This window comes from Rhinichthys klamathensis, unplaced genomic scaffold (assembly GCF_029890125.1).
Source record: "Rhinichthys klamathensis goyatoka isolate OS25496 unplaced genomic scaffold, OSU_Roscu_1.1 h1tg000117l_1, whole genome shotgun sequence".
Lineage (NCBI taxonomy): Eukaryota > Metazoa > Chordata > Actinopteri > Cypriniformes > Leuciscidae > Rhinichthys > Rhinichthys klamathensis.
Window position 1 is genome coordinate 225,335 of NW_026606654.1, and position 13,871 is coordinate 239,205.

The 13,871-nt window shown below is 38.8% G+C and overlaps 1 protein-coding gene across 1 annotated transcript in view; it reads left to right on the top strand.

Annotated features, from left to right (window-relative positions):
• itpk1b (inositol-tetrakisphosphate 1-kinase b) overlaps positions 1–13,871 on the top strand; it is a 55,481-nt gene that overhangs the window by 7,144 nt on the left and 34,466 nt on the right. The window contains exon 3 of the mRNA XM_056255057.1: positions 8,664–8,688. Within this exon, the coding sequence (XP_056111032.1) occupies positions 8,664–8,688 (25 nt within the window). The remainder of the gene's footprint in view (positions 1–8,663; positions 8,689–13,871) is intronic.

The window sequence follows — 13,871 nt, forward strand, 5'->3', positions numbered from 1 at the left end:
AATCACAGACATATATGTTGAGCGTGTGAACACAATGGCCAATCAGAGACATATATGTTGAGCGCGTGAACACAATGGCCAATCAGAGACATATATGTTGAGCGCGTGAACACAATGGCCAATCAGAGACATATATGTTGAGCGCGTGAACACAATGGCCAATCAGAGACATATATGTTGAGTGCGTGAACACAATGGCCAATCAGAGACATATATGTTGAGTGCGTGAACACAATGGCCAATCAGAGACATATATGTTGAGCGCGTGAACACAATGGCCAATCAGAGACATATATGTTGAGTGCGTGAACACAATGGCCAATCAGAGACGTATATGTTGAGCGCGTGAACACAATGGCCAATCAGAGACATATATGTTGAGCGCGTGAACACAATGGCCAATCACAGACATATATGTTGAGCGCGTGAACACAATGGCCAATCAGTATATATGTTGAGCGCGTGAACACAATGGCCAATCAGAGACATATATGTTGAGCGCGTGAACACAATGGCCAATCAGAGACATATATGTTGAGCGCGTGAACACAATGGCCAATCAGAGACATGTTGAGCGCGTGAACACAATGGCCAATCAGAGGTGTTTTAAGAATCTGTACAACAGCGCTCGAAATGCTGGTATCGTCACATTTTTAAATTTGTGTAGAGAAATAGTTCACCCAACAACAAAAAATTATAGTAAACTTACATGCCCTCATGTCATTGTACAAAAGGAGTCTGCTTATTTTTTTTGCAACTAGAGGTGGGAGAAAAAAATCTCAGTTCTTTCTTCAAGGATTCTGAGTTTCATTTTTGTCCTCCGATGATAAATTCCACACATGCACACACAAAAACCCTCAAACCTTCTATAAAATAATCTTTTATGCATTTCGAGAAGGTTGAAGCAAATCACAAGGGCAATCGCAGGCTTCATTGTACCGGTCTACCGGATATGCGGTGTGAGAAACTTGTTTTATCCAATCGAATCGTGTCGTGCCTAGAGATTCCCACTACCATTATTCACATCTGGCTCAACCGAGGCTCTGGATTTGAGGATTTCTGCCTTTTTTTTTTCTTCTTCTGGAGATCCTCTCATGCTCTGTCCAGTTCGATGGGAGCCGTTGCTGGATGTTTTCAGGTCTCTCCAGAGATGTTTGATTGGGTTCAAGTCCGGTCTCTGGCTGGGCCACATTCACGTTTTTGAGGAAATCAAGTCTGAATTGTCACTTAAATATATTAGTGACCCTCTGAGCATGTCAATCACACTTGCACAGATTAAAAATGTTTTGTGGATTAAAATGTTAATCCTTTTGTAACCTCTTCAACCAAATTACTGGAGCTGGGTCAATCTGAGTTGAGGGAATATCTATTCAGCGGATCTAACTGCTGTCACACCCTTCACATTACTGCATTATTCTCCAGGACAGGCTTTCTCTAGCGTGGTCTTGTTGTTTTTCATGTTTTGGCAATGTTTTACATGACTCTGACAGTCTTCTATGAGCTCTAATCTAGATTTCTCTAGAGATACATTTGGTGTTGCAAGATCATTGCAAGATAAGGATGATAGACACAATTATTTGCTTCCATTCCAGATTTAGAGAATTTAGGAGAGCGGCTTTACTGGCCCAATTCGTCTCAAGAATGTTTTGATATTCTAGTCTAGGGCTGTAACTAACAATTGTTTTGATGCTCGATTATTATACCGTCAGTTCAAAATAAATGAAAAGAAACCAAGCATTAGGGATTTGTTGCTTTTTCCAGTTTTATCAAACTCGTATATGACCCCAAAACCGTGCCGAACCGTGACTACGGTGTACCGTTACCCCCCTAATATTAAAGGGATAGTTTACCCAAAAATGAATAATTAGCCCATGATTTACTCACCCTGAAGCCATCCTAGGTGTATATGACTTTCTTCTTTCAGACGAATACAATCGGAGTTATATTAAAAAATGTCCTGGCTTGATAATGGCAGTGAATGGCTGGATGTCTTTGGAAGTCCACTTGACGCACAACGTAATGAGGCAATTGACGCCTATATATGGATATTTTCCTTACACGAACGCATCGCTTCACTTCAGAAGGCCTTTATTAACCCCCGGAGACGCGTGGAGCACTTTAATAATGAATAGATGTGCTTTGATGGACTTCCAAAGACATATAGCCATTCACTGCCATTATCAAGCTAGGAAGAGCCAGGACATTTTTTTACTATAACTGGGCTAATTTTCTTTTTTGGGTGAACTATCCTTTTAAGCAGCGCTGCCTTACTAGCCATTGGCATCTACTCTTGATTATTTTTTTTTTATTTGTGAAATATGCAGACTGATCTCATGAAATGGCGTATGTATGACACGCCAATTCGTATTTCCATTTTTGGCGTGCTATCAACACGCATAATCGCTTTTCAGCGTGTTTATCAACGCCTTTGACTTTACGTTATATTACTGTATTATGTACATATAAATATATGACCTACCCCAACCCCGTCCCTAAACCTACCCGTCACTGGGGTTAATACCATTTATGAGTCTTCTCCTACCATCCTAGGAAAAGAAATATCGCTCCACAGATGTAGAATATAGATTTTGCTTCGTTTCGCTCGGACATTTAACGGCGTACACATACACGCGGAATCACTCGGACGTTTAATGGCGTAGACATACACGCAAAAGATTTCGGCGTGGACATACACGCGGATAGCTCAAAATGCGTATAGATAACACGCCACTTGAATTGAAAGTGGCGTGTATGTTTACGCAAAGTCATGATGTCATGTTGAAATATGAGTGGATTAGGGATGAACATAAATCGATGCATTGGCGCATTCCACGTAAATCGGCGTATTTTTGTAATCGCTGCGTCGTTCCAGTCGTATTCTGGTCCCTAGATATACTTGGATGAATTTTTTTTGTCTGGCAGATGAAATGTCATTTGATCACGAGGACAAGTAATAACTCCCTAAGCAATCTGCATGATTTGTAGTATTATGAATGTGTGTAGCACTAACCCGCTCTTTCTGCCGTAGGGTTAGGGCTACACACTAAACAAGCAAATGTTCCAGTTTGTTTGTAACCAGGGCAACATGGGAAGCATAGCAACAACAGACGAGTGAGACCAAAGCGGTTTTTGTTTTTGGTAACCACAAGGATTTTGCCCGCCAACATGTGCGTGCGTGCGTGTGTGTGTGTCCTGTCCCAGACGGCAAATGGCTGTGATATTCCCTGTAGAGGTCATAAGCAGTCCCCGCTCGCTGCAGAGATAAACAGAGGTCTAGAAAGGTCATGATTGTGCTCTCTAAGAAATGAGGTCACGATTTCCAACCCCCTTCTTGTCCCGCTCAAACATTTCACAGAATGTTTATTAATCTTGTCAAATAGATTTGGTTTAATATTGAACAAGCCTGATGAAGGATTGACACACAGATGTGTTTGATGTACTATTGACATTCAATAACCTTTCAGTGCTGGCACTCTAAAACTGCTGAAGGTCTGCTTGACTAAATTTGACAGGAAGTTCAGGTGGAGTATGTAATCATATTTTTAAGGAAGTTGGCTGAGGCATCACGGTTGGTGCCGTTGTGTATGCGCTGTGTAACTAACCACACGTGTACCAGTTACAGGCCTGTGCAATGAATGTGCTCAGTGAAGCATGGACGTTATCTTTGAATTGCACACAAGGCTGTGTTTAGACTTTGTGCTCATCAGATAAAAAAAAAAAGATAGTTCACAATGTCCACATTTTTATTAATTGTATATTGTATGTATATGGATTCTGATTTTTAAATTCTGTTGATCTGATAAAAACATTTTTGTTATGACTGATAATTGAAAAAAAAATGGTTTTAACACTAGTTTAGGGTCCAATTCACACTATTAACTAGTTGCTTATTAGCATGCATGTTATTTAGGATATGGCTGTTTATTAAAACGCATATTAATGCCTTATTTTGCATGACCATATTCTACATCCCTTAATCCTACTCGATAGTCAACACCTAAACTTAACAAATGGACTGGTAAATGGACTGCATTTATATAGCGCTTTCACAGACCCAATGGCCACCAAAGCGCTTTACATTTGCCTCACATCCACCCATTCACACACTCATTCATACACCGACGGGCGACGGCAGCCATGCAAGGCGCCATCCAGCTCGTCGGGAGCAGCCGGGGTTAGGTGTCTTGCTCATGGACACCTCGACACTTGGTCAGGTGGAACCGAGGATTGAACCACCAACCTTCCGGTTTGTAGACAACCCACATGAACCACTGAGCCACTGCCGCCCCCAAACAACTACCTTACTAACTGTTAATAAGCAGTAATTAGGAGTTTATTGAGACACAAGTCATAGTTATTAGTGAGAATTGGACCCTAATCTAAAGTGAACATAAATTGATATTCTTATTGCTAAATATTACAGTGTTATAAAATTATTAGTTATTTAAGATTCACTTTAAAAATACAAAATAGTAAAATGTTCAAATGGAGAAAATGAGTGTGCACAATTAAATAACCAATATTGACCGATATCAATAAATGAAGAAAAAAACAACAAAAAACTTAAATATCTGCTGATAACTGGTATATCCTCTAAACAAAAATTCTAAAAACATTTTTAGACACTGTTGTACAGCTTCACAAATAATCGTTAAAAGATTGCGATCTTGGTTCGAACACCCACGCGATCTTATTCGTAAATGACAGCGATTCCACTGTGTGTAAATCTTTGACAAGTATGATCACAGCGAACATTCAAATCTGCGTTGGCGCCGCTGACCTAGAGAGAGCAGTGGCCATGTTTAAGTATGAAACAGCTTCACAAACAGGATACATTTATACCTAACCATACATGATCATTATTCTTACAATTGTAGAGATTATCACAAAAGTACTTAGATAAACGTTTGTAGTTCAGATATAAACACTGATACTGTAGTGATCAACATCACCTTGTAAAAGTACCTTGACGTTTCAAATAAAGATTGTATCAATGGCATTGTTACACCAGTAGGTGGCGATAAGTGACTTAAAAAATGTGAATGTCATTAAATCATTCATTCAAGAGATTCGTTCAAAAACGCTGATTCATCCAGTAATGAGTCTTTATGAGTGAGTCATTGAATCATTCATTCAACCCGATTAAAACATTTTTTAAATCGAATTTTGTCAGGACCTCTTGTAAATTACATGTTATTTTGTATAGTTTGTCTATTCAGAAGCATGGGAGATGATTATTTGATCAACTTATTAACTTGATCTTTATATAAAAAATGTTTTGCTCAATTTCTCCAGAATGGTGCAGCTGTACTTTTTTGCTGCAGTCAAAAGATGAGAAAATCAAAATGAAACCGGCCAAGGTTAACTAGAAAACTTTTCTTGGAGATTGTTTAGTGACCTTCGTTTTGTTGAAGATTGTTGTATCTTCTCTGGTATACATGACTTTATTAGTTTAACCTTGATGGGTTTTTGTCTGAAACTGAGTACATTGTTCTATTGGACTGCTCCCTTTACCCTCCTTCGTATCGCAGTCATAATACAAGTGCTTTTGCTCACTATCTTTTGTTTTCTCTATCCAATATTCTGCTTCACTTAGATAATAGAATGAAACCAATGAAAGCTGAGCCACACTTCAGCTCTGTCCGTATCTCTGACTCCAGCGGCCCTGATCTGTCACTGTGACCCGGCTCAGTCCAGAACTCTGTCGCGTCTCACACTATACTTCGGTTTCTTCTGAGAACTTCAGCCCAGGATTTTTTTTTTTAAAAGATTAGTAGAATATCCTGCCTCAATCAAAGCAGAAGTGGGTAGCTGTCATAATTATTACATAATTGCCTGATTTTGATCTAATTCTATTTCTATAGTCTCTTAGAATGCCTTTATGTGGTTGGCAAGATGTAACTAGATCTAGAGCTGTGAAATGATTAATCGTATACAAAATAAAAGTTTGTGTTTACATAATATATGTGTGTGTACTGTGTATAATTATTTTGTATATACACTCACCTAAAGGATTATTAGGAACACCATACTAATACTGTGTTTGACCCCCTTTCGCCTTCAGAACTGCCTTAATTCTACGTGGCATTGATTCAACAAGGTGCTGAAAGCATTCTTTAGAAATTTTGGCCCATATTGATAGGATAGCATCTTGCAGTTGATGGAGATTTGTGGGATGCACATCCAGGGCACGAAGCTCCCGTTCCACCACATCCCAAAGATGCTCTATTGGGTTGAGATCTGGTGACTGTGGGGGCCATTTTAGTACAGTGAACTCATTGTCATGTTCAAGAAACCAATTTGAAATGATTCGAGCTTTGTGACATGGTGCATTATCCTGCTGGAAGGAGCCATCAGAGGATGGGTACATGGTGGCCATAAAGGGATAGACATGGTCAGAAACAATGCTCAGGTAGGCGGGCCGTAGCATTTAAACGATGCCCAATTGGCACTAAGGGGCCTAAAGTGTGCCAAGAAAACATCCCCCACACCATTACACCACCACCACCAGCCTGCACAGTGGTAACAAGGCATGATGGATCCATGTTCTCATTCTGTTTACGCCAAATTCTGACTCTACCATCTGAATGTCTCGACCGAAACCGAGACTCATCAGACCAGGCAACATTTTTCCAGTCTTCAACTGTCCAATTTTGGTGAGCTCTTGCAAATTGTAGCCTCTTTTTCCTATTTGTAGTGGAGATGAGTGGTACCCGGTGGGGTCTTCTGCTGTTGTAGCCCATCCGCCTCAAGGTTGTGTGTGTTGTGGCTTCACAAATGCTTTGCTGCATACCTCGGTTGTAACGAGTGGTTATTTCAGTCAAAGTTGCTCTTCTATCAGCTTGAATCAGTCGGCCCATTCTCCTCTGACCTCTAGCATCAACAAGGCATTTTCGCCCACAGGACTGCCGCATACTGGATGTTGTTCCCTTTTCACACCATTCTTTGTAAACCCTAGAAATGGTTGTGCGTGAAAATCCCAGTAACTGAGCAGATTGTGAAATACTCAGACCGGCCAGTCTGGCACCAACAACCATGCCACGCTCAAAATTGCTTAAATCACGTTTCTTTCCCATTCTGACATTCAGTTTGGAGTTCAGGAGATTGTCTTGACCAGGACCACACCCCTAAATGCATTGAAGCAACTGCCATCTGATTGGTTGATTAGATAATTGCATTAATGAGAAATTGAACAGGTGTTCCCAATAATCCTTTAGGTGAGTGTATATACAGTATATGTAAAATATATATAAATATATATACAGTAATACAATTTTTCTTAAATGTATACATGCATGTGTGTGTATTTATATATACAAAATAATTATACACAGTACACACACAAATTATCTAAACACAAACTTTTATTTTGGATGCGATTAATCGTTTCACAGCCCTAAAGCCTGGGTTAAAACACCGGGACTGAGTGCCTTCAGAATACATTGGTCAAGGACCTCTGATTTGTACAGTCAAAAAAGTTACTTTTAATTGCTTTTCCTTTCACAACAGGTGTCATTATTTCCTGCTTTCTGGCACACATTGTGATTTATGTAATACTGACAACATACTCCACATTCAGGAAAAGTTGAGGCATGTTTCGTCTGTTCACTCAGAAAGAACCAGTCGGAATTTTTGGATAAATGTTTTTTCACTTTCCATATCCATATTGAATGAACCCACATAGAAAAGTCTTTGTCTCACTGAAACTTGAAATAACTCCCACAAACCCCCTCATGATGTTTTCTGACAGAATAATGAATAAGCTCTGGCTCATACCCCTCATGATTATTTTGACATTGGTGTGGAATAATCTGACAGGAAAAGAGAAAATGGTTGCCTGGCTTCTCCGTCACCATGAAATCAAAATTGGCAATTCATATTTTCATGTAATATTTTAGTATTTATGATAAATTATTTGTATGTCCACAGCATTTTTTTTTGTGTTAAATTTCATGTGCCCTCATAATCTTTTATCTCTTCTCTGATGATGTGTTTACTGGCGTGAGGGAGGGGCAACCAGTCACTCACATGAGATCAACCAATAGCAAACCAAGGATCCTATCAATTCCCAATGGACAAAATCAAGTCCCGCCCTAGATTTTTTTTCTTGTCCGAGAATCAGTTTCACTCGGATGAATGCCACAATAGTGAAGAAAAGGTTATTGCAACTTCAGGTTCATGTCGACTTTAATGACCCCTTAAATCATCCAAAGGACTTCCCCACCAGCATGCTTTATTTTGGGATCCTCTATCAGGATACAATTTCAGGATCTCACTACAAAGCATAAGTAAAAACCGAGCAAACTGATTCTTGTGTGTCAGCTTGTCCTGTTGTTTTGTAGAAACACTGGGGTAAATTCTAACGTTTGACTCGCGCTAGCTTTGTGACAGTCGTTCCTTGTTGTGCGCTGTTTAAATGTAGCTGTTTTCTGACAGCATGGACAGGTTGATGGCTCTGACTTCCCTAGTGTTGATTCCCTTCCTACAGCCAACTCTGTTTCTAGGCAACAGATATTTTTATCCAGGTTTCATTTCATGTCAGAATGTAATCATTGTGATTTGTATCTTGAATAAAAAAAAAATTAAGTTAATCTTTTTTTTTTGTCAACCTGTGACATGAGCTGAAAATAATAACTTTTTTTGTTTTGTTTTTTTTCTTTCAGGAAAAGAGGGATAGATGTTGTACAGGTAAGTGGATCTCCTCTTAACAAAATAAATTTTCAGATATTTATCTAATGTGTGAAATCACAAACAGTTACCACCTACTTTTTCGGTGTCTTTTAAAGTCCACTATTTTTCCTGCTAATTTTCTCCATGGGCATTTCAGAAAATTGTTCAGTAAAGATGTGCTATGCTCTGTTTAATTCAGCTCATTGAAGTTGGAAACTCAGTTAATGATAAATCTGAAGTTTTAAGCAAATAAAATCCAACGATGACTCAGTTTCCAATGTTACACAATAATAAAACTGATATAAAGTAAAAAACGATAAATTATCCTCTTGGTGATTGTACACAAGCAATGCAAATATTAGCTTGTTTATTAATGTTTACCTAATGCAATTTGGTTGCCATGATACTTCTTTGTTGATAAACAACAGAAAAAACAGTTGCATATAAGGTAGACCCATAGCTAGCTATGTTAACATTAGATTAGAATTAAATTACTAAGCTAGTTTCCACTAGTCTGCAAAATTCCCCATATCCATAATCCAACTTCTCTGATTGGTGAATTTTGCTACAGGATTATGGGTAGTGCAGTACTTCTAATTCGGCAACAGTCGGGTTCCAGAAGGAAAAATCTCATTCATTGTCTCCATAGGGCAATTGATTTTTAACAATAACGTTTAAAGACAGCTACGAGGTTGGTAAAGGGTTAGTTCACCCCAAAATTTAAATAATCCCGTAATTTGCTTGCCCTCAAGCCATCCTAGGTGTATATGAATTTCTTCTCTCAGCTAAACACGGAGTTATATTAAAAAATATCCTGGCTCTTCCAAGCTTTATAATGGGATCGAATGGTACCGTAGATTTTGAAGCCCCAAAAAAGCGCATCCATCCATCATAAAAATAATCCATACGGCTCCAGGGGGGTTAATAAATGCCTTCTGAAGGGAAGCGATGCATTTATTTATGAAAAATATCCATATTTATATAACTTTATAAACTATAATCACTGGCTTCCAGTAACAGCCGTACACGAGTCTATAAGAGTGACCTCTGACCCGACGCATGACGTATTGATGAACGCAGAAGCAAAACAAAATACCAGTCACGAATTAGAAGTCTAAAACGAGAAATGTTTTTACAGAGAAATGTCGGAGGAGCTTGAGTTTGTTGCCCTGTTTGTTTGAACCGTGAGAGGCGTCTCAGCTTACGCTACTCCTACATCCTACTACGTCACGTAAATTTGTAATGTTGTGATTAAACTCATAGCTGGCTGGCTGGCTTATAACGCTTTAATGAAAACTTTGAAAAAGTCTATATAGGAAAAATACTTCCAGAACCAAGGCCGCTGAAAAAGAAGATAAGCTATTAAAGGTGCAGTAAGCGATTTCTGAGAAACGCTGTTGATATTTGAAATCACCAAAACAAACACGCCCATTCCCCAAAGGATAGCTCCGCCCCCAAACTCATAAACATGCTATGCAGCACCGGCACCTTACATCTGATTGGTTACAAGTGTGTTTTGGCGCTCGGTCTGATCCACTTTCAACAGCATTTCTCAGAAATCACTTGTTTCACCTTTAAACACATTAAAAATAACTTGTGGCTTCTGGCTTATACTAGGGGTGGGCGATATCTCGATATTTAAAATATATCGAGATATTTTTTAAACACGATATGGATTTTGACATATCGTATATATCGATATATTGTTTATTTTTAATCCTGATTTCGCCACTTTGCTTGTTTGCCTTCTCTGTGCTGTGCTCGCCCCCGCCTCCTTGCTTTTGTTCCCCCTCACCTCGCGTGTTGTCTCATTCAAAAATTGTCTCATCCGCAACCAGCCCGGAGGCTACAGAACTCCGAGTGTGTCTGCGCGCGAGCGACAGAGCACGAGAGAAACCGAGTGTGAGCATTAATTGCGTTAGTAAATTGGTAGCCTACATACTACAATATATAATTACTATTTAAGAGGCATGGAAGTTCGATTAATGGACTCCAGTAATCAGAAGGCTACTACAAACGTCTTGTTTTAAACTATTGCAGGGCTCGAATTTCGGCGCGGGTATTGCGCATAATTCTAATCATTCCCGCAGGTCTCCCATTTATAATGCGGGAAATTCCCGCAATCGTAATCCACACAGATTATAAAATCAAATCATTCTTTTAACAACTATCTGCCAGACGCAATTTCACAAACAGCGTGAGTGTTCAGCGGTGCCGCGTCTTATTTCTCTTCTCTCATAATGTGTTGTGCAAGGCAAGCATCAAGCGCTGCGGCCATAACATACACTCGCGTTTAGGAGTCGGGACATGATGGATATTCACTCGCACAATCGGGCCAGCAGTGCATCGTGACTGAAGTTTACCATTTGCACGTCTTTTTAAGTCTTACCAGTTTAAACATTCAAGCGATTTTAAACTAATCAGTGCTCGCGCGCTCTCTGAGAGATTATTTTCTATGCGCACATTCATAGAAAATCCGCCTTAAGAACAGCTGGCCAGTAACAAAAGTTATTTTTCGCGGATTATATTGCTTTAACACGCAAAATTGTCAATTTCGGTCGTCGTGAGTACCTATACTCTAAACATAGTCGGTTTTGTCTTTAATAAGCATAAAACGCATGCCAGTATAATGAACACAGGATCCGTGCACTAGCTCTTAAAGTGACGGCAGCCATATATGTCTGTCATTAATTTTGTTGTCAATACAACAAAAGATAGCTTTAAATTAAAGGAATCAGGATTAATAACCTATGCATTTAATTTATTCAGGACTAAAATACTACTGTGTTATTTTCCATTTGATTACTTTATTCAGTTTCTGTATATGAATCACGTGATTAATAATGATGACGAAATTCAGGCCCTGTGTTTAATTTTTCTCATTTGGTTACATTCTGTTATGGAAAATTAATTTTCTATTGATTGTAGGCCTATATTTTGAGTTGTATTCACATCCATTTTCCTGTAAAGATATCGAGATATATATCGAATATCGAGATATAGCAAAATATATCGAGATATATTTTTTGCTCCATATCGCCCAGCCCTAGCTTATACCAAGCCTGAACAACATCTGCGTTTACTGTAGGTCTTTACATAAGTAGAAATTTTAGTAGTAGTTTACAGTAGAATTAGAAAGATGTGTTGAGTATGCAGTTGTTTGCGTATTACAGTGGACAGATGAACTGAATACTTGAATGAAATGGTCTGGGCCTGTTGATAATCTTACTGGCTAAGCCTCCATTCCTGATTCCTAGGAGATTGAGCTGGTGTTTAGCACTGAAAAGTGCTAAACACAAAATATTTCTGTCTCGTTTTCTATTCAGTTTATTTTTGAAAGCGGAAAGTATAGTTAGCTTGTTTTCATTAGAGAGACTGTTTTGATAGTAAAGCCCAAATTGTTCTCATTGGTTTTGACTAAGCATGCTAACATTTGAACATTCAACAAAGCCAAGGCCTGGAAAGCTTTCTTTTCACAATGAGACAGCAAAATCCTTGCCAGTAAAACATCTACCAACCGTGTTTCAGCAAATTACCACAACGAATATAAATTTCATATTTCAAATATGAAGATCGATCATAGTGATTTATTTATATAGCACTTTATACAATATATTGCTTTAGAGTGTTAAACATGAAAAAACTTTGTCAATAAGAATGACTTCTATCAATTATTAGAATAACTTCAGTTTTTACTATAAATCAGCTCTCCAGTGTGCTCATGTTTTTACTCGCATCTGATCTCAACGAACTGAACAGAAGAAATGAACCGAAGAAGACTTTCACGTCAAAGAAGGCGGAGCCACAGAGCCACACCTACTCATTACATAATCACCATGGACCAATGGTAGTTCGAATGTGTTTACCAGTCTCCTGAAACTCCTGAAATTAACTGATTTTGTCCAAAATAACATGCTTATGCTTATATGACGCAGTCGGGCGCTGCCGCTTCTTTCGTTTCGTTTTGTTGCTTATATTTATTTTACGATTAAAATTAAGTTTAATGTTCGCCTCCTCCTTCCCTGATCTTGAACTTTGTTAGTTAAATTTGATCACTTAAATTCACATTATTTCATTTCATTCTAATAAAAAAGAATAAAGTTCTGAATTACTACACACAGGTCAGTTTATTTGATGGAAATCGAGCGTAACGCGGATATGACATCATTGACAGGCGACGCAACGAAGAGAGGCGTTACACTGGCTAAGATAGCCACAAATTATATAACATTGTTCTAGTGGTTTTTGGATATTTTAATCTAAAAATCTTACATATTGTGCCTTTAACCTAGATTGCAGAGAGAGAGAGAGAGATGTATTTCCAGATTACTTACACTGACATATTATGTAGATAGTTCCTCCACAGAGTTATCTCAGTAATATCTTCTGGAAACAACACAATAAACTGTTGTTGAAACCGGAATATTATAGACTTGTACAGTAAGTAATCACTTAGCAGCCGCCCAGAACACTCTAGCATTATACAAATGTAGTTGTCCGGTTTGAAGTGTTGTCATTTGGCCTTGCTTGCTCTCAGCAATGTCGTCACTTTTCATGTGTGTTTGACATTCGCTGTAATCGGGGGTCACATCAATCCATGCGAATATCTAAAAACTGAGCAGTCCCTTCAGGCCGACCTCACGTCTTTTTATTTAAGTGTGGGAAAAACAAAGGCAGGAGTCTCTGGTGAATAAATAGCCCAGTTCATGCTCCTTGGAATTGCTTTACCACACACACACACACACACACACACACACACACACACACACACACACACACACACACACACACACACACACACACACACACACACACACACACACACACACACACACACACACACACACACACACACACACACACACACACACACACACACACACACACACACACACACACACACACACACACACACACACACACACACACACACACACACACACACACACACACACACGAAGATATGTACTTTTGATGACCTTCCATTTACTTTCCTTAAAGGGATAGTTCACGTAAAAAAATAAAATTCTGTCAGTGGACACCATTGTCTTTGATTGTATGGGAAAAAAAACTTGTTCCACAGTAATACACTACAATTAAAAGGTTTAGGATCAGTAAGATGTGTGTGTGTGTGTATATGTAACAAAACACACCACAGTCAAAATTTTTGTTGTTGTAATAATGTTGGTTGTCTCACTTCC